Below are 22,388 nucleotides of genomic sequence, written 5' to 3' on the forward strand. Positions count from 1 at the left end.
AGGAACTGTATACATGCAGATTATTGTTATTTGTATTTCAGTGGCCCCTAGAAGTTCCAACAAAGGATCAGGGCCCCACTGTATTAGGCACTATACACTGAAATTAACAAAAAAAGTTCCTGGCCAAAAGAATTCAGTCAAGTAATTATACAAGACACAACAGAAAGAAGAAATAGTCAATGGGGGGGAGGAGGAGGCAGGAAGGGGAAGATATGTGAGGACAAGACGATAGCAAAATGAGGAAGTTCTGCATATAATGTGGTAGTCTCACCTTGTCATCAGCCTAGCCACTGCCAGATGGCAGGGTTTTTCAGGTAAGTCTTAAGAAGAGATGTGAAAGAGGATAGGGATTTTATGGATTTTAGCAGAGTTTTCCCTCAAGTATGGGATCAGGTGGGAGAAAGTGTGAAGGTGCCTGAGTGAAAAGTGCAGGCTGAGCACACTGAACAAGGGCCAGATTTTCAGATAAATCTCAGCTAAGCCCCAATTTTGGCAGGCACAATTTTGCACCTGCTGTGTACTGCATATGCAAATTCTGTAGTTAGATGGTTAACTACTCAGTTTGTGGGTGCATACAGACATCTACTAAAATTTGTGCCTCAAAGAGCAACTGCAAAAACAGCTTGCGTCTAAAAATCTGAAGCCAGGGAAAATCTAAACACTGTCCGTAAGCATTTTTTTGTGTTTACACTTTACGAGGGAAGGATTTGGACAATAGTACAAGGCAGTACACAGCCAAGATTACTGGGATATAACTAAGAAAAGGTACAATTACATTACATTTCAGGGAAAAAATGGTGAAGCAGTGCAATCTCAATAACTTGAGGTGTTTAAAACTAGTCAAAACACTACAGTACCCAAGAGAGCAATCCTGCTCTGGAAGTGGAAGTGCCCAATACTGTCAATCCTTTCCATTATTTTCCATGATTTTGTGACATGATTTAACACTGTATAAAGTCTATGCAAAAATATTAAAAACACTGAATTTCTAACTTTGTTATTAATATTAAAGCACTATTTTTCACATCATTTGGTTCCTAGAGTAGCTTACTTATTGTACCACATTTTGTATAACTTAGCAAAATGATTTTGGTTGAAAATTTAAAACGGCCAGTACAATTTCAGATGCAGAGATTCAATTTCTTTTTATACACAGTATACTTATTTTAGGGAAGGTAAACAATTATTTTCTCAACGATTTGATATAAATTAAAATATCAGGTTAATGTTATCTAGAGTTTATTGTTGCCTTACTATTTCTTTGTACATAACTGAAAATTTCATAAATCTGCTTATAATATTTTAAAATAGTCTGCATGTTCTTTTTTCTTACCTGGCCAGTCTGATAATGCCTTGCAAACTGATTAATGACTCGATAGTCATTTGCAAAATACTCCATCAAGATAGAGGGAACTTCAGCAAAATCAGTAGGACATCTGGTCCCTAGAGGAGGAAAAATTGAGAACGTAAGTACACAGCCATTTACATTAGCACACATAATTCTATCTTTCCAAGAGCTTGTTAGCATTCAGTTTGGGCTTTTAGTGAACTGGGATATTCTTTCATTCCTTAAGTCAATATTTTATTTCTATAACATTATTGTACATATTGGCAGAAAAGCTTCATTATTATCCTACCCATTTTACTATAATCACAAAGTAAAAAAATATTTGAACAGGTGGGTGAGGCAATTTATAAAGATGTGAACCACATCTTGCTAAACTAAACCAAGCGGCAGCCAATCTGGCCCTACATAAAACACCAAATCTTCCGAATTGTCCTAAACCTAATTCCAGCTACAATGTAAATCAAATTGCATTAATCCCACTCATAATCGTAATTCTTATCTCCCATCTCTTTGCTGAGCTCATGCACCTCTGTTTTATAGCCTTTAGTATAGTACCTCTGTTTTTAGCCTCTCTTTATGATACAATCATTGGGTGAACGCATTTTTGAAGGTTTGAGACACGTTCTAAATAAATTTGAGGAAGTAATTATTTTGCAATCACGTAATGGTATTTTAAAAAGCACACTCCCCAAATCCTCTCCCTCTTCCCCTGATCACCTTCACTCTAGCTCTGTGTTATCAGCACTGCACACCAACACTGGGAGGTACTAGCAAAAAATGAGACATCATTGAACCAAAGATGTGTAGCTAGCTGCAATATAAATGTGAGGCTGGGATACCAAGTGCTCAATTATTTTATTTCCTTCCTGATCCCAATGTTAAGCTGTTTCCTTCCCTGAAGAAAAAAACCTCTAAAAAAATATCACTTCCAATCTCAGATTTCACTGTATGTGTATTTGGGCAGGTCTACACTGCAGGTCAGCTGACTCAGGCTCACCGTGCTTGATCTGTGGAACTAAAAATTACAGTGATGACATCTGGGCTCAGGCTGGAGCCCGGACTCTGAAACCCCACTAGGGAAGAAGATCTCAGAACCTAGACCTCAGACTGAGCGGGAACAACTACACTGCAATTTTTAGCCCCGCAGACTAAGCCCCCCAAACTCAAATCACTGACCCAGCCACGTAAAAACTTTCTGAACTGCTTGCAAATATAAAATGCAACATGTGATGCGCCAGACAGCTTGGACAAAACCAGGGCTCTGACCTGTTTGCCAATGACGAAGGAGAACAGGGCCATACAGCCTGCCGACTGCCATCCAATACACTGAGGCTGACTGCCACTGTTTGAAAAGGACTGACAATGAAAAAGGAGCTCTCTTTTTTCTCATGAGCACCATCTCCTTTTGTGTATGTCTGGGAGTATGTCACTTGGCAGGCACTGTGTTCATTCCTGTTCATTTATTTGAGATAAGAGGACCCACTAACCCACATGTTGATAAATTACCAATTTGTTTTATATACCAACTTGATTTTAATTGTAACTAACAAAACGTACAGCCTGGCTTCGGAATTTCCATATTGCAAATGCATTTTTTTTTTTAAATCCCTCTTGGGGCTAGTTTTTTCACAGTAAGTTTCCTAAAACATTTACAACCCAGAGTCATCGTACTTTTATGTTGGGTGCAAGTTGAGCTGGATTTACTTTCAAGCAACCCATTATTCATTACTACAAATAGACGGGTAGAGAGGGGAGCTTGCACGGCACTGGGCAACACCACTAGAAAGCATCAAAGGGACAGCAAGAAAGAGTTTGTTGGATTCCCTAATAGAAGAAGGGACCAATTTCACTTTTTGTATTTGGGAATCTAACAATCAAGCTAATATCAGGAGGCTGGACGGATTCTCACAGCATCAAAGGGGGAGGGGTAGGTAGACCTACAACAAAATTATATGAAAAAGAATAAAAGAAAATTTGAGGTCAAGGATTATTCTAAATGTCTGTTCTTCAGAGTAGCATTAAGGTTTAAGAACATAAGAACGGCCATACTGGGTCAGACCAATGGTCCATCAAGCCCAGTATCCTGTCTTCCGACAGTGACCAATGCCAGGTGCTTCAGAGGGAATGAATAGAACGTGTAATCATCAAGTTATCCATCCCGTCGGCCATTCTCAGCCTCTGGAAAACAGCACTCTCTGTCTATCCTGGCTAATAGCCATTGATGAAACTATCCTCCATGAACTTATCTAATTCTTTTTTGAACCTCTTATAGTCTTGGCCTTCACAACATCCTCTGGCAAGGAGTTCCATAGATTGACAATGCGTTGTGTGAAGGTTTGAATTAAGAAAAACGATTGCTGAATCAGAAACATAGAACAATCCTTGTCTTAATTTTAAAGAAAAAGCTCCTTTCATTCTGGTTCATAGTTAAAGGGAGAATAAAGAGAGATCATCCAACAGCTGCATTTTTTCACCATCATCTTCAAAGGGTACACATCATGACAATCCTCCCTCTGGGCAAAAAAGGTACATGTCCCTTCGAAGCCCAGCAACGTCATTCTGTGCATTAGCCACTGGGGTCTCTAAAGACCAACAAGAGGCAGTCTCCTCTGACCCATGATCCCATCCCCAGGACTGAGCATACTGCTTTTCTATCTCCAATCTTGCCAGCCAAGGAGCCAGGCGTCTGAACTGTGGTGCATTAGACTTCCAGGCTATACTTCAAGAGTAAGTTATATTTCTCCCATGTGCTAACAGAGTCAAGACAGTAAATTGGTGAAAAGAGAGATCACAAAGTGAGTCAACAGTTGTGGACGGTTAATTGAAAATCTGACATTTTCACAAGCTTGTCACTGAAACCTCCGCTATGATAGAGAGATCCGTAATGCCCTAATACAGTATTCTGGAAGACTAAAAAATACATGACCCCTGCATATGAATATACTCCATAGATGCACACTTAACATTAAAATGCAGTTTCGGTTATAAATAAATGAATAAATTAAAAAATGACTGGTTTTCCAGATTCAAGACACTATAGTTATTTAAAAAAATGTTAATATCCTGAAATAAGGAGTACAAGTGCAAAGAAATTATTCATACGTTTAACAACAACAAAAATCACTATTCTTGATGTCTTACCAGTGACATGTTGGTATCGAGTTCGTCCCAGCATGGAATGCATAGCATGTCCCATTTCGTGGAATAGATTCTCCATCATGCCAGGGGTTAGTAACGTGGGTGAACTCATAGTTGAATGGGGCAGACTCAGCATAAGAACAACAACAGGGAGCTGGTATTCTCCATTTTCCCGTAACCTGCCTCCACGAATTGTAAAGTGGCAGTCCTTTGAAGATAAAATATCCACTCAGAAAAATCCATGCTACATAGCCACTGCTGTCATATTTACAGTATTAAATGCTGAATATCTTAACATCAAGAGTCATATTCTGCTCTCAGTTACACCAATGCAATCCCATTCACTGCAATAGAGTTGCTTCAAAGTAAGATAGCAGAATTTGAGCCAGTCTTCATTACACTTTTCCATCTCTTAACTATTTTTTTTTTACTTGAGATTATAATACAGTAAAATGATGCCTTTATTTCATAAAGAAAAAAACAAAATGATGCGGCAGCTTTAACATGTTGAGCAAAATTTTATTTTTTAAAAGCAGCATGTTTAAGTTAAAGCTATCTAAGGAGTAAATATCAAAAAGGTTCCCATCTTTCCCAAAAAGATTTAGTTTATTTTCACACAGCAGAACTTCACGGACCTGTAGTTACTATATTTCATACACAATCTCTCCCCCTTAATTGGCAGAGGTTCAACAGCAAGCTCTATTGCGAGGAGACATTTTATTAAGAGATCATTCTTTTATAAAATATACTGCAGAATATTACTAGTACATCATGAAGTGTTAGCAAAAATAACTAAAATGAAACTACACTTGACGAAATAAGTAACAATGCTGTTTCATGATGTGTGTGTTCACTGACTCTCAAATTCATAAAATTAGTCATTTGCAAAACATTTCTCAGTCATTAATGCTAACTAATTAATGAGGTTCTGTGGTATTTTGTTTTGAAATTTATACACTGGCACCACAGTCAGGTAGTCAGTGTGTCCAACAAATGTAGACAGCTTCAACTATTTAAGATGAGGTTTGGGAAGTAATAGAGCTGACATTCTGGACTTTTGCCTTGGTCCAGAGTGTATTTGATTTCAGATACCGATTGTTCATAAGCAGCAAGTAGAAAATAAGAAAGCACAAATTCACAAAATACAGCTTATTTTAGAGTTTTCATAGTGCCTGTCACTAAAGAGTTTAACCTACATGCTGCTTATTAAAAGGAAGTTACTGACAAAAATAAGAAGTTAAAAGCAAGCTGAACAATCAGTGTAATTATGTATACTTTGGAATGAAGTATTCATAGACTAAATTATGGATTTTTCTAGAACTATGTTTGGCTTTGCAGGTGGTCTTGTTATGTGTGAATTTGTTTGACTGTTAGTCTAAATGTATGTTGCTAGACTGACATTAAGAATAAATGGCCCTATCCTGTTGTCCTTACTCAAGCAAAACCAGCCACAAAACACAGCCCATAGTTGTTACCTGATGTGGTTTGTCTGCTCTTTGGAAGAAGTCACAATAGATGTACCCCAGCAAACCTTCACTTTCATGGACAACAGCCTGGAAAAGAAATAAATATATATTTTCCAAAGTGAAAGTCCTGCTCAGCTGAGCAAGTTGAGAAAGTATCACTCTCAGATGTATTCAATAGAAAAGGTTTATATTGGACATATTTTGCAGCACATTATTATTTTACATAAGAAATAACATGGGGATAATTTATTCTTTTGTAGTTGAAATATTTATGTAAAAATACTTCAAAGCTTGTCCTTCACACTGCAGCAATTTCTGCATCTTATACAAACGGATTTCACACACAACTAGAATAAAAAATAACCCCACCTTTTACCAGCAGATGGCAAGTTAACTACTCCAAAGCTGCAGAACATATGTTAAGTACAGCAGGAGTTGATTTACCAACAAAACAGATAAGAGGGTAGCCAGAAGTGATAGACTGACCACTGAGGATCTGAGGAGCAGAAGCCCTCACTGGAGGCTGGGTTTGGAAGTGGAAGCAGGGCCGAAGCCTAATTTTTTCGGGCTCAGTACAAACTTGTAACACGGGCCCCCTCCCACACACATAGCACAATATCTCATCCCATACATACAATCTCATGAGCCATGAAAATTTTTTTCCTTGTAGTAATGGGGGTTGCAGCCTGGGCCTCCAGGACCCCCTGGGCCCTGGGAAAGTGTACCCTTTCTCCCCACCTCTCCTTTCACTTGGGAGAAATTTTTAAAGACATTTAGGCATCTAGAGATGCAGATAGGCATTTTTAAAAGCGACTAGCTAGGCACCCAACTACCACTGACTTCAATTGGAGTTAGACATCCTACACAATTTTGAAAATCCCAATAGATGCCTATTTGTATCCTTCGGCACATAACCTTGAAAACCTGTTGCCTGTCTCTTATGAGACTACGTGAGCTGGTCTACCTTACCCTTTTGTGTTTAAGACTGTTAGGATTTAGAATTCTCACCAGTTTGCGAACGTCTTCACACCAGAGCTCTCCTTTCTCAGTCTGCTCAGCATAAAGAGAGATTCCTAGGAGCTGACTGAACAAGAAGTTCAGACCTTCCATACATGCTCCAAGAGAGAAAAATGGACAGTACAAACTGGGTTCAATGTTATACCTGAGAAAACAAACAGAAGAGTCAAAATATTTGTTGAGTTTTATAATCTGAGGTATATAATATGGTCTTGATTGACTTATTCTAGGCATTTTATGATGCTCATTACTGTATTCCAGCATCTCGCAACTACAAATGAATTATACCTCACAACACCCTTGTTGAGAATAACTAACCTCATTTTTCAGATAGGGAAACTGAGGCACAGGTTAAGGCACAACATTTCAAAAGTGTCTATTAGTTTTGGAGTCTTTAATTTTGGGTATCCAACCTGACACATGCAGGAAATGATTTTCATAAGTGCTGAGCACGCATAGCTCAAACTGATTTGAACTAAACAGCTTGTCTATCATCAACAAATTTTGCCAGGTGAATAGCAAGATGCTGTAGAATGCATTATAGGGATAATACAAAGACACAGCAAAATGCCAAAACAACAAAAAAGTTGTGAGAGTGGATGAAAGTGGCTTAGAGACCTAAGCAATCTAGTGCTCAGAATCCCTGAAAATCCATCCTTAAGTGTCGCAAACTGGGCACCAAACATTGAGGTATCCAAAATTAGTGAATACTTTAGAAATTCAGGGCTTCAGTGACCTGCCCAACGTCACACAATGAGTCTGTGGTGAAACTGGGAATGGAATTCTGAGTCCCTTGCTCTTGCGTTACCCTCAACCATAAAAACATCTCTGCTCTGTGGGTCTGTGTACAAACTGCCAACAGTCAATTATATACACTAGCCAAGGGAGTGGCTGTCCTTACAGCTGCCATTTCTTCCAGGGTTTCGGAATACTGAATGACTTCAATTTTAATATGTCTTTACTTTAAAAAGATCATTACTCCTTCCATCTTCTATGCTTTTCCTCTTTCATCTCATCTTTTTTTATTTCTCACGGACCAATCAGTAGTCACTGAAGTCTAAATTTGCATCAGTCAGTCTACAATAGCTGAACACCAAATGTTAGAACCCTGCTATTTTAAAGCCTCTGATAAAAAGGCTTAACTATAGCCAAGCTGTGAAAGAGTCAGTCACTCTTCATCCAAACTGCTCACCCCTCCTTCCTCCTCATCCTGACACACACAAAAGAAAGTGCCTTATAACTAAACACACTTCGGCACTGTCTTTGGAGTCATGTTGCTTTTAACTGCAGTTACAATTCACTACCCAACTTCACTAGACTCTGGTGCACAGTAGGACAGGATTAGCTCTCTAAAGCCACTGCACCGGTTCTTTTAAGCATTTCAATGTGGGTTTGTTTCCTCCCCGCCATCTTTTATATTATCCTTATTATGCACTCTAGCTGTATTTTGCTACCACAATAGCAACATTTGTTGAAGCTAGGGGAGATATTTAGTTGCAAGACTTCACATATTTGCACACTCCACCCTGGTTTTATTTCTGACTTCTTGCATGTGTATCATTCTGCTTTTAACTATAACAAAACAGAGAAAACGAACGACAACTCTGAAAGGGTACTATACTGATCATTACTTCCCCCAATACAGGCAGCACCATTTAAATTCACCCCACTGATGTAACAGCTGCACTTCAGGGTGTGACAGCAAAAAAGGACACATTTTTTCTTCTTTATCATTGATAAGTCTCTATATACAAAGAGCAAAACGTATTCTTCCAGCCTAAAATGTCTCATTTTAGATTAAAGAAAATAAAAAGACAGAAGACATCTCCATGAGAGCAGAGTGTATGTGCGTCTTCTGTAACAGGACAGAGCAACTATGTGCTGGTGTCTCTCTATGCAGGTACAATTCTTAGTAATGTAAAGGTACAGTACAAAGACTGCATTGGTACTAGTGCTTTTCAGACCTATAATTCCTAACAGGTGCAGCTCCACCAGTAGTAGCACCACTGTAAACTGCAGCAGAAAATGCTCAGACAGACTCGAGAGATTTCATCACACTGTCTAACCCAGCTCAGAAAGTTGGAAGGACTGATACTGCGCAAACTTCCTCAAAAACCTCTACCAATGCACTTCAGTCTTACCATAACACCCTCTCTGGAGTTGATTCCAGTACTGACCTCAGTACAAACCGCAAATAAATAAATAACACAGACATAGGCCTGGTCTACACTACAGTTAGGTTGAGGCAGTGTCAGTGTAGACACTACGGGTTACTTACATCGCAGGTGACTGTTTGTCAATTTCACGATTACTGTGGGAGCCATGAAATTGACTAGAAAGTCCGGTTCACAGCTCAGGCTTTCATCTGGAGGCAGATGGGGGGGCTCCCCACTCAGAGCCAGGCTCCCCACTCTCCACAGGGAGCCCTGGTGCCACCCAAGAGCCTGGGGGGGCAGCATGTAGCAGGGAGCCCAGGGAGGGGGGCAGCCATGCTCCACATGGGGAGCAGAGATCCTGGGAGCAGCCGGGCTCACATCGGGGTGCTGCACAGAGAGCTGAGCACCCAGGCTCTTAGCTCCCACACTGTCCCTCTTAAGTTGGTGAAAGAGCTGCTGATGAGGACACGCACCACCGACAGAAGACAGTGTAGACATGAACTACCACAGTACTGCAGTGGTTGTAACTCCATGTGGCCTAATATAGATCAATTTAAGTCTGTAGTGAAGACATGCCCCTAGTAATTACTTTAAAACCTACTAATGTCTTTAAACACATTGTTCTGACACCTTATTTTGTTAGTCCACATAGTTATTAGAAGACTGAATTTTTAAGAACGGAGTTTCCCTTTTGTATTATACTCATGCCTGCAGCACAGGACTTATCACCCATCAAAAGAAAGCTTAAAACAACAACGTAAAGTAAGGATTTTCCAGGAAGTATACAATTCTTGTTATTATAGAGATTATAATAGTTTATTCCAAAAGAAATTAAGGATGGAATACGAGATGAGGAGGCTTTGTTTTTGGATCTGATAATATCTGAATTCAATTGGTGCCCATTTTGAAAGAGCAGTGTGCAAAACTTTCAAATAAATAGGACAAATTTGGAAAGAGTCTGAATCTTAGATACATGATTGGTGAAAACAAAGCATTACGATTTGTTGTATTTGATTCAAATGGAAGTACTGGAAGTACATGGAATGCCCATAACACTACAGAGTGGGTTACTTTATAAATACCTTTGTGAAGCATACCTTCTAAATATAAAAAATAAAGTCAATATATGTGGTATGCGATTTCTCTCTCTCTCACACTCACACACAGCCACACACCCACCCACCCCCTCAGCTACTGTGGCTAGAAAGAGAACTATTCACCAGCTAAAGGATCTCTTATAACCACGAAGTAAAGAAAAAGTAACAGATGTGTACATCTGCCCCATAACAGTAGTTTGGATCAGATACTACATGAACAGAGGTATAATATTGTGATCCCATGCTGCAGTAGCCTTTTAACTCAGTCAAGAACCCAGAGACACAATTTAGGAGCAGATTGTCACAGTTTAACTCAGAATTAAAACACAATCTCTTCTGGTGAAATTCAGCACCCAGAGCACGAAAACACACATGCAAAACAAGAATAGCATGAGAGAATATTTCAAAAGGATTTCACTTTTACAAAGCAAGTGTGAAAATCAAGAGAAGAGGTTGAGAAGAAGAGATCAGAATAGCACAGTACTTTCTAAAAAGATGATGCAGGACCTGATAAGACCATGTGAATGTATTGCCAGGCATGTTATTTCAGCTATATCAAAAGACGATAGCATGTTTTCTGCTACTGCCTAAACCTAATGGAAACATTATATCAGCAATTTTCCACTCTATTTTTGGGGGTGGGAAAGGGAAGAACAGCTGGACTGCATGGATTGTAAAGGGCAGGAGAGGATATGTTGACTCATTTCCTCAAGCCTAAGGGGGCCCTGAGTTAAGAGCCGCCTCCAGGAATATACTCGCTTGCTGAAATGGAGGGAATGGGTGCAGCTGGAACCACATGGCTTGCCTTTATACACACTGAGTTACACAAGGATCATCTCATTTGGAAGGAGAACAGAGAATGTTTTAGCCATTTCTGTGGGGTGGACAAAGTGGAAAGGAGACAGATTGGGTCAACGGTGGTCAATGAGCTGGCTGGGCCCCTGGACAATGTGGAATAAGAGGGGTGCAAGTGGACAGTATATTTTTTTTTAAAAAGAGGTTAGCTAACAAAACACATACCTTTCACATTTTGTTTATATCTTGGTTTGTCTGTCTAGACTGTAAACTCCTAGGGCAAGGATTATATCTAACTACAGATCTTCAGCAGTCATGCAGGACCAGATGGGCACAAAAAAAGCCTAGGCTCTCTTTACAATAGCTCTCTCTTCACTCCCTGTGTTAGGCAGAGCACAGGCACAGCCATTCACTGGAAAGGGGTGGGAAGATTATGCCCAAGCCTAATCATAAACACCTTTATAGGAAGATTCCATTCCTGACAATGCCTCAGACTTATTATGTGATCTTGGCCTAGTCACTTAACTTCTCTGTTGTTAATGTCATTTAATCAGAATCAGGCCCTCATCATGCTGTGCAAACACAAAATGCCAAGTTGTCTATTTAAACACCAGTCCTGAGGAGGGGACATACATGGGGGAGATTGTGTCTAAGGCGCACACAGTTTCTCCTGGTATTGTTGTTTACTTACCTGTCCCCCCCATATGTAATCTGCTAGGGTGCATAATCCTACCTGCTAGGATGGCATAGAATGCTCATCATGGTGTGCTGATCTCATTCTGAGGCATTGTCAGGAAATGAATCTTCCTATAAAGGCATCTATAATTAGGCTTCCAAGGATTACATTTTTAAATCGATAAATGCTGATTTCACTATACACACAAAAACCAACGAAAATATTTCCATCAACAATAATCAAAATTTACAGATAGGTAAAGAAAGAAAATTGCTACTTGAGAACTTCTTAGAATTGTTTTTGGTTTTCACGTCATTTAAAATTTCCTAAAATGTTTCAGTGTTTATTACAGAAATTAAAATACAGGAGTTCCAAAAATTAGCTTCACAGTTTTCTAGGTAAATATCAGGTTTAATATTGGGGGACAAGAGAAAAAGCAACAAATGGAGAAAAGAAAGAGTATTGAAAGTAAAGGCAGTTTAATGCTATGGTTTATTTCATGAATTGGATGGGACTTCCTGAATGGTCTAAGTTTACTTGGTCCTCCTTCAGCCCAGGCAGCTGAACTAGATGACCTCTCAAGGTCTCTTCCAGCCCTACATTTCAATGGTTCTGTGAACTGTACATTAACAGTATGTACATGTATGCACATGCATGCGTGTATCTTCCACTACTTTCCCTTTAACAGCTTCCATTTACACTTAGATTAATTATTCATGTAAGCACACCTGTCTAATGTCATATATTGGATATCCTTACCATCATCAGCATTTTCATGTACTTTAGTGGTCCAAAATTTGGGTGAAAAAAAATCAGCATACAATGAACAACAGATTTTGTAAAACCCAGGAAATTTTCAGTTAAAAAAAAAAAAAATCAGTAAAAACTGAAGACTAAAGGCCTCAAGTATGAGGTAAAGCTGTGTTTCTCCATCTGTAAAAGGCTCCTGCTAATGGGAAATTTAGTCCATTTTTAAAAATTAATTAAAAAGTAGTTTAAAGTAATAACTTTGCCCATAATTCCCTCTGGTAAATGTTTGTGGTGCTACAATCACATTTTTTCTATATTTTATAGATGTTCATCTCACTTGTTGCTGTGTAAAAGCAGCAGGTAAAATTATCTACTTACCTATACGGGAGAAACAGTGAACATGACTATACACAAAGTGCTGTCACATACACAAAGTAAATCAAGAAGATTTTTCCTCTCCTCTAATCTTTAACTTAGGTAAAAAAAATTCGGACAAGTATGGATTTTAAGGTAATGATGCCCCTTAAATTATCCTGTTGTGCCTGTAGGAATGGCAGCACATAGGACACGTATAACAGTGTGCTTTTCTGAAATCCTGTAATACAGTGATGCAAGAGTAAATAATGAACTTAGTTTCCTTGCTTTCATTATCCATTTTTTAGCAAATTCCCAAACCCCGTCCCCTCTGAATGTCTGTTTTTTAAAGCCAAGGAATTTGCATGTTGTTACCAAAATCCATGCAAAAAACCCTGAGCTATTTTAATAATGCACTTAGTGGGAGAAGATAAGTGTAGAGATTTTCAACAAGAAGTCACAGTATCCACTCAAAGAAAGCCAAAATACCAAATAATTTCTTTGATGTGAAATCCTGCTTTATATTAAAAGATTAACTGTGGGAGAAATCCAGACATCTTACAATATGTGGCTCAGAACTATTTTTAAAAGAACTCATGCATTTAACTGATTTAAGAAAATGAACTGACAATTGGATTTGGTTATTCTTCAAGCACAGCATCCTTCAAACGAAAAGGCAGTGTCCCTATAAAGAACAAGGATGCAGTTTGTCATTATGAATACTTATTTCTAAGCTCATATGACTTCTGTCTAAATAAAATGCAAGCTTCTATGCTTTCGTTTAACTGGTACATTCGGAAATAAACAGACTGTTTTGTTCAACATGACTTTCGTCTACTCCATTCAAAATGCTTTTGATAAACTTGGACATTAAAGAATGATGATATTCACTCAAATATCACTAAGGACTGCACGTTCAGACCTGTAACAATTACAAATTAGCTGTTTGGCAAGGCTTATTATTGGCAGGTATTAACAATAACATCGAAAAGATATGGACATTTTCTTGTGTTTCACAAAGCTCTTTTCCCCACATAATCAATAAAATACAGAAATATAATGTTACTACCTCTAATAAAACAAAAATCTTGGGCTGATTTTCGCCCCCCAAACATTAAAAGAAATTAGGAAAACACCAAAACACCTTAAGTAGAAGATAAAAGTGAGAGGAGCCCATGGGTTTAACTGGAAGAAAGATTGAGACAAGGAAAAGTCCTTTCCAATGTTTATTTCCTGTCAAACTGTGACATTTAAACTTTTACCTGAAGGGAGAGAATTTTAATGAGAATTTATAGAGTTGGTGATTTTGGGAGAGGGGATAGAGAGAAAAGTTGTTTGGGTTTTTTATATTGTGTGCTTCCCCCCACTCCCCTGACTTATCAACTATTACCTGTATATTTCTCTTTTCTGTTAATTGTACTTTCAGGGTATTTTGTCAATTCAGATTATTGAGCCCTAAAAATCAAACTAATTTATAACATAAGATTGCACAGAACAGATGAAAGACAACTTTAAAAACAGATCAGTATAAAGAGATCATTCTGATGTTTGCTGTGTATCTGCTTTTTGACCCATTTGCCATGTAATTTAACACTTTACTGCCAAAAAGCAGATGTACTGGTTTTTTATAAATCTAGTTACAGTGGTATGTGACATATATTATGCTTTGCCCATATTGCCTTAATTCCTTTAGCTCTTGCGAATACAAGATATCAGACCAAGGAAATATTCAGCAGTAATTGAAACCAAGATACAGATAACAAAATTTTTGTAAGTCCAGTCACATTACTGAAATATTTCAATATATTTATACAACCATTACCAACTGATAGCACATCATACAGCAAGCAACTTAATAACAAGCCTGAATATATTTTCTGTTTCCTTCATTTAGCTAGATAAAGTCACAATATGTATTTACTGGAAACTCATGGTCCCGCCTGAAAAATACATAGTAATTTTTGTTATTAACTGGCTGGATTTTCTCTAACATGCCATGTCCTCTAATCTAGACACTGATGAGTTGAGTGCTTTACTTCAATACACAGAGGCGGATAATGACATTTTAGTCATAGTTCTTGAGAATGATCTATTCAAGAAAGGTACTCCGATCCAGCAGCGATTGATGCAGTACAAATGCCTAAATAGATACTTACGGAACAGTCTGTCTCTGTGAGGTGGTAGCATGGCAGAACTGTGACTTCCAGTTTCTTTTTAAACCTTATGTTACTCTTGAATTTTAAGTATCTAGCTGGACAGGACAAGTGATAGTTTTATCACATTTTTCTTCACTGAGGGCACCAATATTTTTTCTAGGGTATATTTAAAAGTGATCTCTCTAAAATGGTCCATTTTCTTCAGCATGGGAGCTCTCTCCCCAAACTACCCAATCCAGAAATGGTAGAAAACAGAAAAAAGGAGAAACATCTTGAAGTGCACTTGAACAGTTCTCACTCTCTTGTATCATCAAGAGGCAGAAGCTTGCTCTACACCCAGGTTCAGACTGCCCAGAAGTAATTCTCTGAATCTGACTGGGAGCCTCTGACAGTTACTACCTCCCCCTGAAAATTCAAGGATTCATCCACAGTTATATCCAGGCACACTGGTATTTTCCCTTCCCCTGTGGAAAAGCGGGAAATCCTTCTTACTCCCAATGAAGCAAAAAGCTGACTACAGAGCCCATGGGAAAACTGGAGAAAGGGCCAAGTTATTTTAGTAACATCTATATAGCTAGTTTCCCCAGGATCCAAAACTTCTCCAGTTGCTGGGCTGCTCCTTTCTCTATAGGGGGAAACGGGCTTCCTTCACAATTAATCTGTTCATTTCTAATTCAACCTGATTTATCCCTCAGTTCCACAGACAGTGGTCATCATAGAGGGCAAAGAAATACAAGTTTGTCAGTATCCACATTTAGAAAAAACTGATTTTGGCACAACTTCAAAAAAGGAATCAGAGCTGCCTCTCCTCCCTTCCTGGCCAAAAACAAAAAACCCAGCCCAGACTGGTAAGTAACTTTTGCTGGGCAAATAGGGCTAGCAGCAGTTATGTCACAACACTCAGCTCTTCTCCCAGGCATGACCTGTTACCCAAAAGAACTCAGTGAGACTATTCACTTGCATGAGTCTTTGCACGATCAGGCCCTTAGGGAGTATGTTCACTATTATTAGCACTGGTTGAGATATACTGTCATCATTTACTTATGTATTTTTCTGCACTAAAATTCACGCATAATATTATATTTTATAAGATACACAGACAACTTCATACTTGTCTGAGGTGAAGCATGTTCTAGCATTCACCGTTTTATCACCTCTATGCTGCCAAATTCTTGAGGTTCTCCTAATTACTTTATCTTCTTATATGACACTGGTAATACACATTTCAGACTTCTGTCTCCAGTGTCTGTTAAATGTACACTTAGGCTAATATCTACCCTCTCTGCCATTTAAGCTATGGGTACAAAAAAAATTCAGCTGACATAAATGTTATTTTAAAGCCACAAAGAGGATATTTTTAAAATATATCTTCTTAAAAAGTATATTAAGCAAACTATGCTGCTACTGTCTAATAGGAGACCTACGCTTCTGAAGTGGGATCAAGTTTCCAGGGAAAAGACTTGGTGAAAGCGGTGAGAAACAAAATGATTGTGGCTAGATGAAACGGGACTGACAAGAGTTTGTTCTGGATATGAGTCTGGAGCTCCTCCTGGTGTTCAGTCTACAAAATAACTGATGTTCACTTTATTGACAACTGACAAGAACAAAAACAAACAATGACTGAAAACAGGGACAAACTGAGACAATAATAAAATGAAATATAATTCATAATGTACTGGCTCAAACTGATCAGGATGTATGATATTCTGTAGAGGGGAGGAATAAAGACACCAAATTTTAATTATCAAGCATCTTAAAATTCAGGTTGGGATTCCATTTAAATTTACCAGATGAACATCCCCTAGTACTACACAGAGGTAAAAGAAAATATGTATTTAAAGGAATTTAAGGAGATGTCATTTTACAGATAGGATGGTGACTAAAGGGACTAGACTTCTAGTTGAAGTGATGGATTCAAGTAGTATTAATATATTAAAGAGAAATTCAGATGACTAAGGAATAAGTTAATTAAGAATCAGATTGTGTTACCCTCATAAAGAATAGTGCTGCACTCCATCACTAGTTCCAACAGTTCCTAAAGGACTAGTTGCAAGGCAAGGTACTAATCAACATTAATAAAGATAGCACAATAGGATCTAAAGGATTAGTCAATTTTGCGCTTGGGAGTAGCCCATCACTTTGAGTCTCAAGATAGACTTTTTTCCACGGACAGTGCTTTCTCTTCCCCCAACAATTGTATACGACATGTGTGTTTTGATATCCTTCTTTGACACACAAAAATTGTTTTTCAAAACTTAAGAATACATAGGACAGAACCAGCACAGTTTACATCTAACCATTCCAGTCATGTATCATGGCCTGCTTCTGGTTCTAAACAACTATACAAAATATTATTCAAGACTACACATCTCAATCGCATGAACAGTGAAAGAAAATATACTTACACACTTCTAACGAAAGTTAGAAGAACATAATAGGAAACAGTTTTTTCATTTACTTATTTCCAAGGAATTCTTGCACTTTTTCTGCCCTTTGCTGGCTGTTCAGCAATAAATGCCTATCCCAACAAATGGGAAAATTACTTACTAAAGAATTAAAACCCTGTTGTCTCATCTTATACTTAGCTTGTAAGCACTCTGGGGCAGGGACTGTCTTATATTTGCATAGCTGCATAGCAAAATGGGAGATGTGAAGGCTGACTAGGGCTCCCAGGGGCTATCACAATATTAACAATATATAGAAATATCATTCTTAACAAAAACATTTTATTCAGAAAAGCAAAAATAGTCATTTGGGATGAAATTCATCCAAGTGTGGCCCTTCCAATGAACACTCATGATTAGACCAATACCTAAAATACTAATGAGTTACTGGAAAGAGCAAACAGTGAAACAAACAAGCCAGAGTACTATCACACTAGCATGACTACCTCACTACAGCAAAATATGCAAAGCAAATGCAGTCTCTTATTCAATAAGGAATCAGGAAGAATAAACTAGAGGCGTAACTTGGAGATAAAGCACAGTAAAACCTGAAAGAGGAATATAACTATGAGACCAATGTGGAACAGATTGAAATGGAAATATTTTCTGTTGCAATGTCCAAAATATCACAGAATACACGGGTCCCCCTGCCTCTCTAGCTCTTCTGGGTGGTCTCACCCCTCCGCAATAACAGGACTCACAGGCTTCAACCAGTGCAATCACCCGTGCTCGTTTATTTACAGTGTATAAGTACAGACTCCACTCCCGAACCAGACCCCTTAGCCCCCGAGGCTTTGGGCTACTCACCCTCTCTTAGCCAGGAGGCAAACTAAAGCGCAGGGCTTCTACTCTCCTCCCTGGCCATGCCTCTCTCTGGTTTCTCCCTGGCTGGGTTATACGCACCCTGCAGCTAGGGGGACAGCTGTTCCCGCAGAAGGGTTGTGATCATCTAGTCTGACCTCCTGGATAACAGAAGTTTTAGGATTTCCCTGAATTAATGCTTGTTTGAACTACAACATATCTTTTAGTAACACAGCCAATCTTGATTTAAAAATTGTCAGTGATGGAAAATGCATCATAACCCTTGGTAAATTGTTCAAATGGTTAATTACCTTCACTGTTAAATAACTGAGCCTTATTTCCAGTATGAATTTGTCTAGCTTCAACTTCCAGCCATTCGATCCCGTTATACCCTCTATATGTTACACTGAAGAGTCCATTATCAGATTTTTGTTCCCCATGCAGATACTTATAAACTGATCAGGCCCTTAGTGCAGTATTTTTACTAGAAAACCATGTGAGGTGGAAAAATGTCAATTACTTTTGTGAAAATTCAACAAATTGAGCAAAACAGCAATAGTGCTCTAATCCAGAAATAACTCTCCTTCCCCCTCTTGCATGGACTTTAGAAACATTTCAGTGAAAATATTCGTGCATATAACCAGCTCCCTAAGAAAGACGTTGCACGTCTGTGCAGGGAGAGAGGGTTAGGAGTTAGAAGGCTCACTAAGGGCCAGCTGACTGTACAGCTGGAAAAAAAAGACCAGCCCGAGAAGCAAGGTCCAGATCTCAGCGGGACTTTCGGAGAACTGGGGAGTAGCGAGTGGAGGGGCAGTCGGAGTAGTAGCAGAGGGTCCACTAGACCAGTTCCCCGGTCAGCAGGAAAGCTCACGGAGGGAGAGGCTTGCTGAGGGCTCAGAGGTGCAGAACCAGGAAGCAGAGGAGTCTAGGAGTGTGTGTGACCCTATGGAGGGTTAACACTCTAAAGGGATCTTCCCAGAGACCCTATGAAGCTGTGAGAAAGCATTTGTCTGTGAGTTTGTGACAACTTGGTTTTCCCCTCTCCCAGTTGATCAGAATTGGAACTGAGAAGAAAGGAGCTTGAACCCATGGAAGCATCCCAGAAGTGGGACTCAGGTAAACCCGGAATTGGAGGTGAGTCCAATGGGGACAAACCTTCTCCAGGGGACTTGAGAGACCTGAGATGTAGTTACTGCAGGCAGAAAGGGTATAAATGGGTGCCATGCCCAAAGATGAAGTGAACCTAGGCCAAAGAGAACCCTCGAAAGGGAACACAGCCTGTAATACGGGCTCAGAGAGGGAGCTGTGTGTCTACCCCTGCATCTACCCTTCAAGGGAAGCAGTCACCCAGCCAGCTCCAGGGGCAGAACTGGCCATGAGAAGGGGCGGGGGTGACAGATGGGCTTCCCCTCCAAGCCCTTCTTGAATACGCCTGGGCTCAGGCACCTTTGATTCCCAGTGGAAGATGGTGGTTAATGGGAAGACATTCCTGTGGTGGAGAGATTCTGGGGCAGAGAGAACCCTTGTCTGTGTGGTGCAACACCACAGATGCTGAAGGGCTGTATGTAAACAGAACCCCTTCGCCCTGCCTGTGGCTCAGATCACTGTGCAGACACAGGAAGGATCAGGGTGGCTGGCAGTTGTGGTCCTTCAGGACATCAGATTTGACTGGGAAATGACTGCATCTCTTTAAGACAGGATGCAGACCCTGCAACAGTAACAGCCAAAAAATCTTAATCCAGAGACCCAGAAGGCAGATAATGCAGAGGCCAGTGAGCATGTGAACTGGCAGGGGGAAGGGGATTTTTCCTCTGGCTAATAGCCCAAGGAAAGATCAGCTAAGTTCAGGTTACCTGCCTGTCTGTAACCAGAGCTCTGTAGCTGAGTGGGATGGAAAGTTGGCCTCCCTCACATAGGAGAGAGGGGTCACGTTGGCTCTGATTCTGTGACCAAAGCAGCAGGCTCACTGCCTACCCTCACTGGGGAAGCTGAGGTAACTGAGGCTATGTCTATACTGACGGTGGCAAAGTCGCTGCTGTCAGAGCGACCTATCTGGATCGATTGAGCAGTCAGCGAAGACCCACTCAATTGATCCAGAAGTCGACTTAACTAAACCACCCCCTCAAGTGGCGTAGCACAGTGAAGATGGCGTGCAGAAGGGAAGCACAGCAGTTGACGGGAGTTTGCGTAGCTTGCGTAACTCCCGTTGACTGCTGCCGTATCGCCAGGTAAGTGTAGACCAGGACTGAGACCTCAGCTGAGTGTGGGCAGACATAGTCTGGGCAGGATGACTGCCAAACAGAGGTGCACAAAGTCCCAGAGGGGGAGAAGTGGCTAGAAGGGCGCTGCTGGTAACAGAGATGCCTAGTCAGAGGGTGGCCATGTCCAGGATGGGCTCCCTTAACCAAGAAAACCTGACTCTCAGTCCTCCAGCCACGGGGCTGGGAGACGACTCAATCCGCAGAGTGAGTGCAGGGCAGAGGCCAGGAGGCAATCATTCCCATTGAAGTAGATGGGAAGAGGGTCCAGGAGCACTGGGACGCGGGTGCTGAGGTGTCACTGGCATGGCTGAGGTGGTAGACCTGGACCAGGTAGTGCCCAATGCATACACACAGTTAAGGTGCTTGCAGTGAGAATATATCTGAAATTGGGGTCCCTCTTGACTCCCCCCACCCCCCAAGAGGTTGGGGTGCATGATCAATTACCTGTGGAGAGGATGATTGGGAGGACTAGCTGGAGAGCAACCAGAGTGCCCTAGCCCTTACAGCAAGCCCAAGCCAGAGAAGGCCATTCAGCCCTGGCCCTGGGCAACCCTACCCAACTGAGGGATGGCAGAAACCTCCAACAGGGGGGAGTGAGTGAGCGAGCTACTGGGGACAGGGCCTCAGAGGGATGAGACCCAGGCTTGTCCCTAGGTGGGGAAACCGAGTCACAGCCAAAGGCTGTGTTCCCAAACCCAGCAGCAAAATTCCAGATCGAGCTGCAGAAGGATCCCTCCTTAGAGAAGCTGAGGGCACTTGCTGGCCATGGTGTTGCAAGGCCATGGGGGAGGACCATAGGGAAAAATTCCTGTGGAGGAAGGAATTCCTGTACCGAGAATGGGCTCCCCGATGGAAAACTGAACCTTGGGGGGGGATTAGGAGGCAACTGATGGTCCCTCAGAAGTAGCACTGCTGGCTATTATACCTGGCCCACGATGTCCTGGGACATCAAAAGGTCCATCATACCAGGCAAAGGCTGCTGCAGAACTTTTACTGCCGCAGGAATCCACAGCAGTCCACCCTTTTGAGTTGTGTAGGGAGGCAGAGTGAAGGGACCCCTGGACTTAATAAGGGATGAATGGGAAGGGAAGGCCTCTCTCGACGGGGACTTGATGCAGGAAAAGCTCACTGAACTCATGGGTTTGGCCAGGAAGAACCTGGACAGGGCCCAAGGGATGCGGAAGGTCTGGTACAACCGTATCACACATGCCTGCTCCTATGGCACCGGGGACCAGGAGAAGATTCTCATCCCAGTGCAGAAGAATAAGCTCCAGGCCACCTGGGAAAGGTCCTTTAAGGCCATCAAACAGGTGAATGAGGTGAGTCACATGCTGCAGCTGCCCAATTGGGCTCACAGCCACTAAGTGTATCATATCAACATGATGAAGCCATACTTTGACAGGGAGAAGTTGGTGCAGGCTATGTGTGGGCAGTGGAAAGAGAAGGGGGAAGATCCCCTAGAAGATCTCTTCCCTGAGGTAGGAACTAGTCTCCCACTACAATCAATTCCCCTGTCTGTCAAGCTAACCCCTGCCCAACAGACAGAGATCAGAGAAGTACTGCATTCTTACAAGCAGCTATTCTCCAGCATGTCTGGGTGGAGACAGGAGCGAACCCTCCCATTAGGTTTTCCCCTTCCAGAGTTACTGGGAAAAAAGCCCAAAACCTGGAGAGAGAGGTAAAAGACATGCTGACTTTAGGGATGACCCAGCTGTCCACCTGCATGGTGCTAGGGGATCGATTACAGTCTGTGTGGACTATTGGAAACTTAATGCCATCACCGTATCTGATGCCTACCCCATGTGGACTGATGAAATTCTCAACAAGTTGGGAGGGGGGAACCTTATCTCATTACTAAAATCTCCGCAAAGGCCTTTGCACCCAGATGCCAGGGTGAAATCTGCCTTCACCATCCCTTTAGGTCTCTCT

General features: G+C 40.8%; 1 protein-coding gene across 2 annotated transcripts in view; it reads right to left on the reverse strand.

Moving 5' to 3' along the window:
• MIPEP (mitochondrial intermediate peptidase) overlaps positions 1 to 22,388 on the reverse strand; it is a 112,938-nt gene that overhangs the window by 61,540 nt on the left and 29,010 nt on the right. For both annotated transcript variants that reach the window (XM_067562879.1, XM_067562880.1), the window contains exons 11-14: positions 6,961 to 7,114; positions 5,962 to 6,039; positions 4,490 to 4,694; positions 1,334 to 1,443 (exon numbers count right to left, since the gene is read on the reverse strand). In XM_067562879.1, coding sequence (XP_067418980.1) covers positions 1,334 to 1,443; positions 4,490 to 4,694; positions 5,962 to 6,039; positions 6,961 to 7,114 — 547 coding nt within the window. The remainder of the gene's footprint in view (positions 1 to 1,333; positions 1,444 to 4,489; positions 4,695 to 5,961; positions 6,040 to 6,960; positions 7,115 to 22,388) is intronic.

Source organism: Emydura macquarii, unplaced genomic scaffold, assembly GCF_026122565.2.
Source record: "Emydura macquarii macquarii isolate MOO-44397 ecotype Brisbane River unplaced genomic scaffold, CSIRO-AGI_Emac_v2 contig_2473, whole genome shotgun sequence".
In the NCBI taxonomy this organism is placed as follows: Eukaryota; Metazoa; Chordata; order Testudines; family Chelidae; genus Emydura; species Emydura macquarii.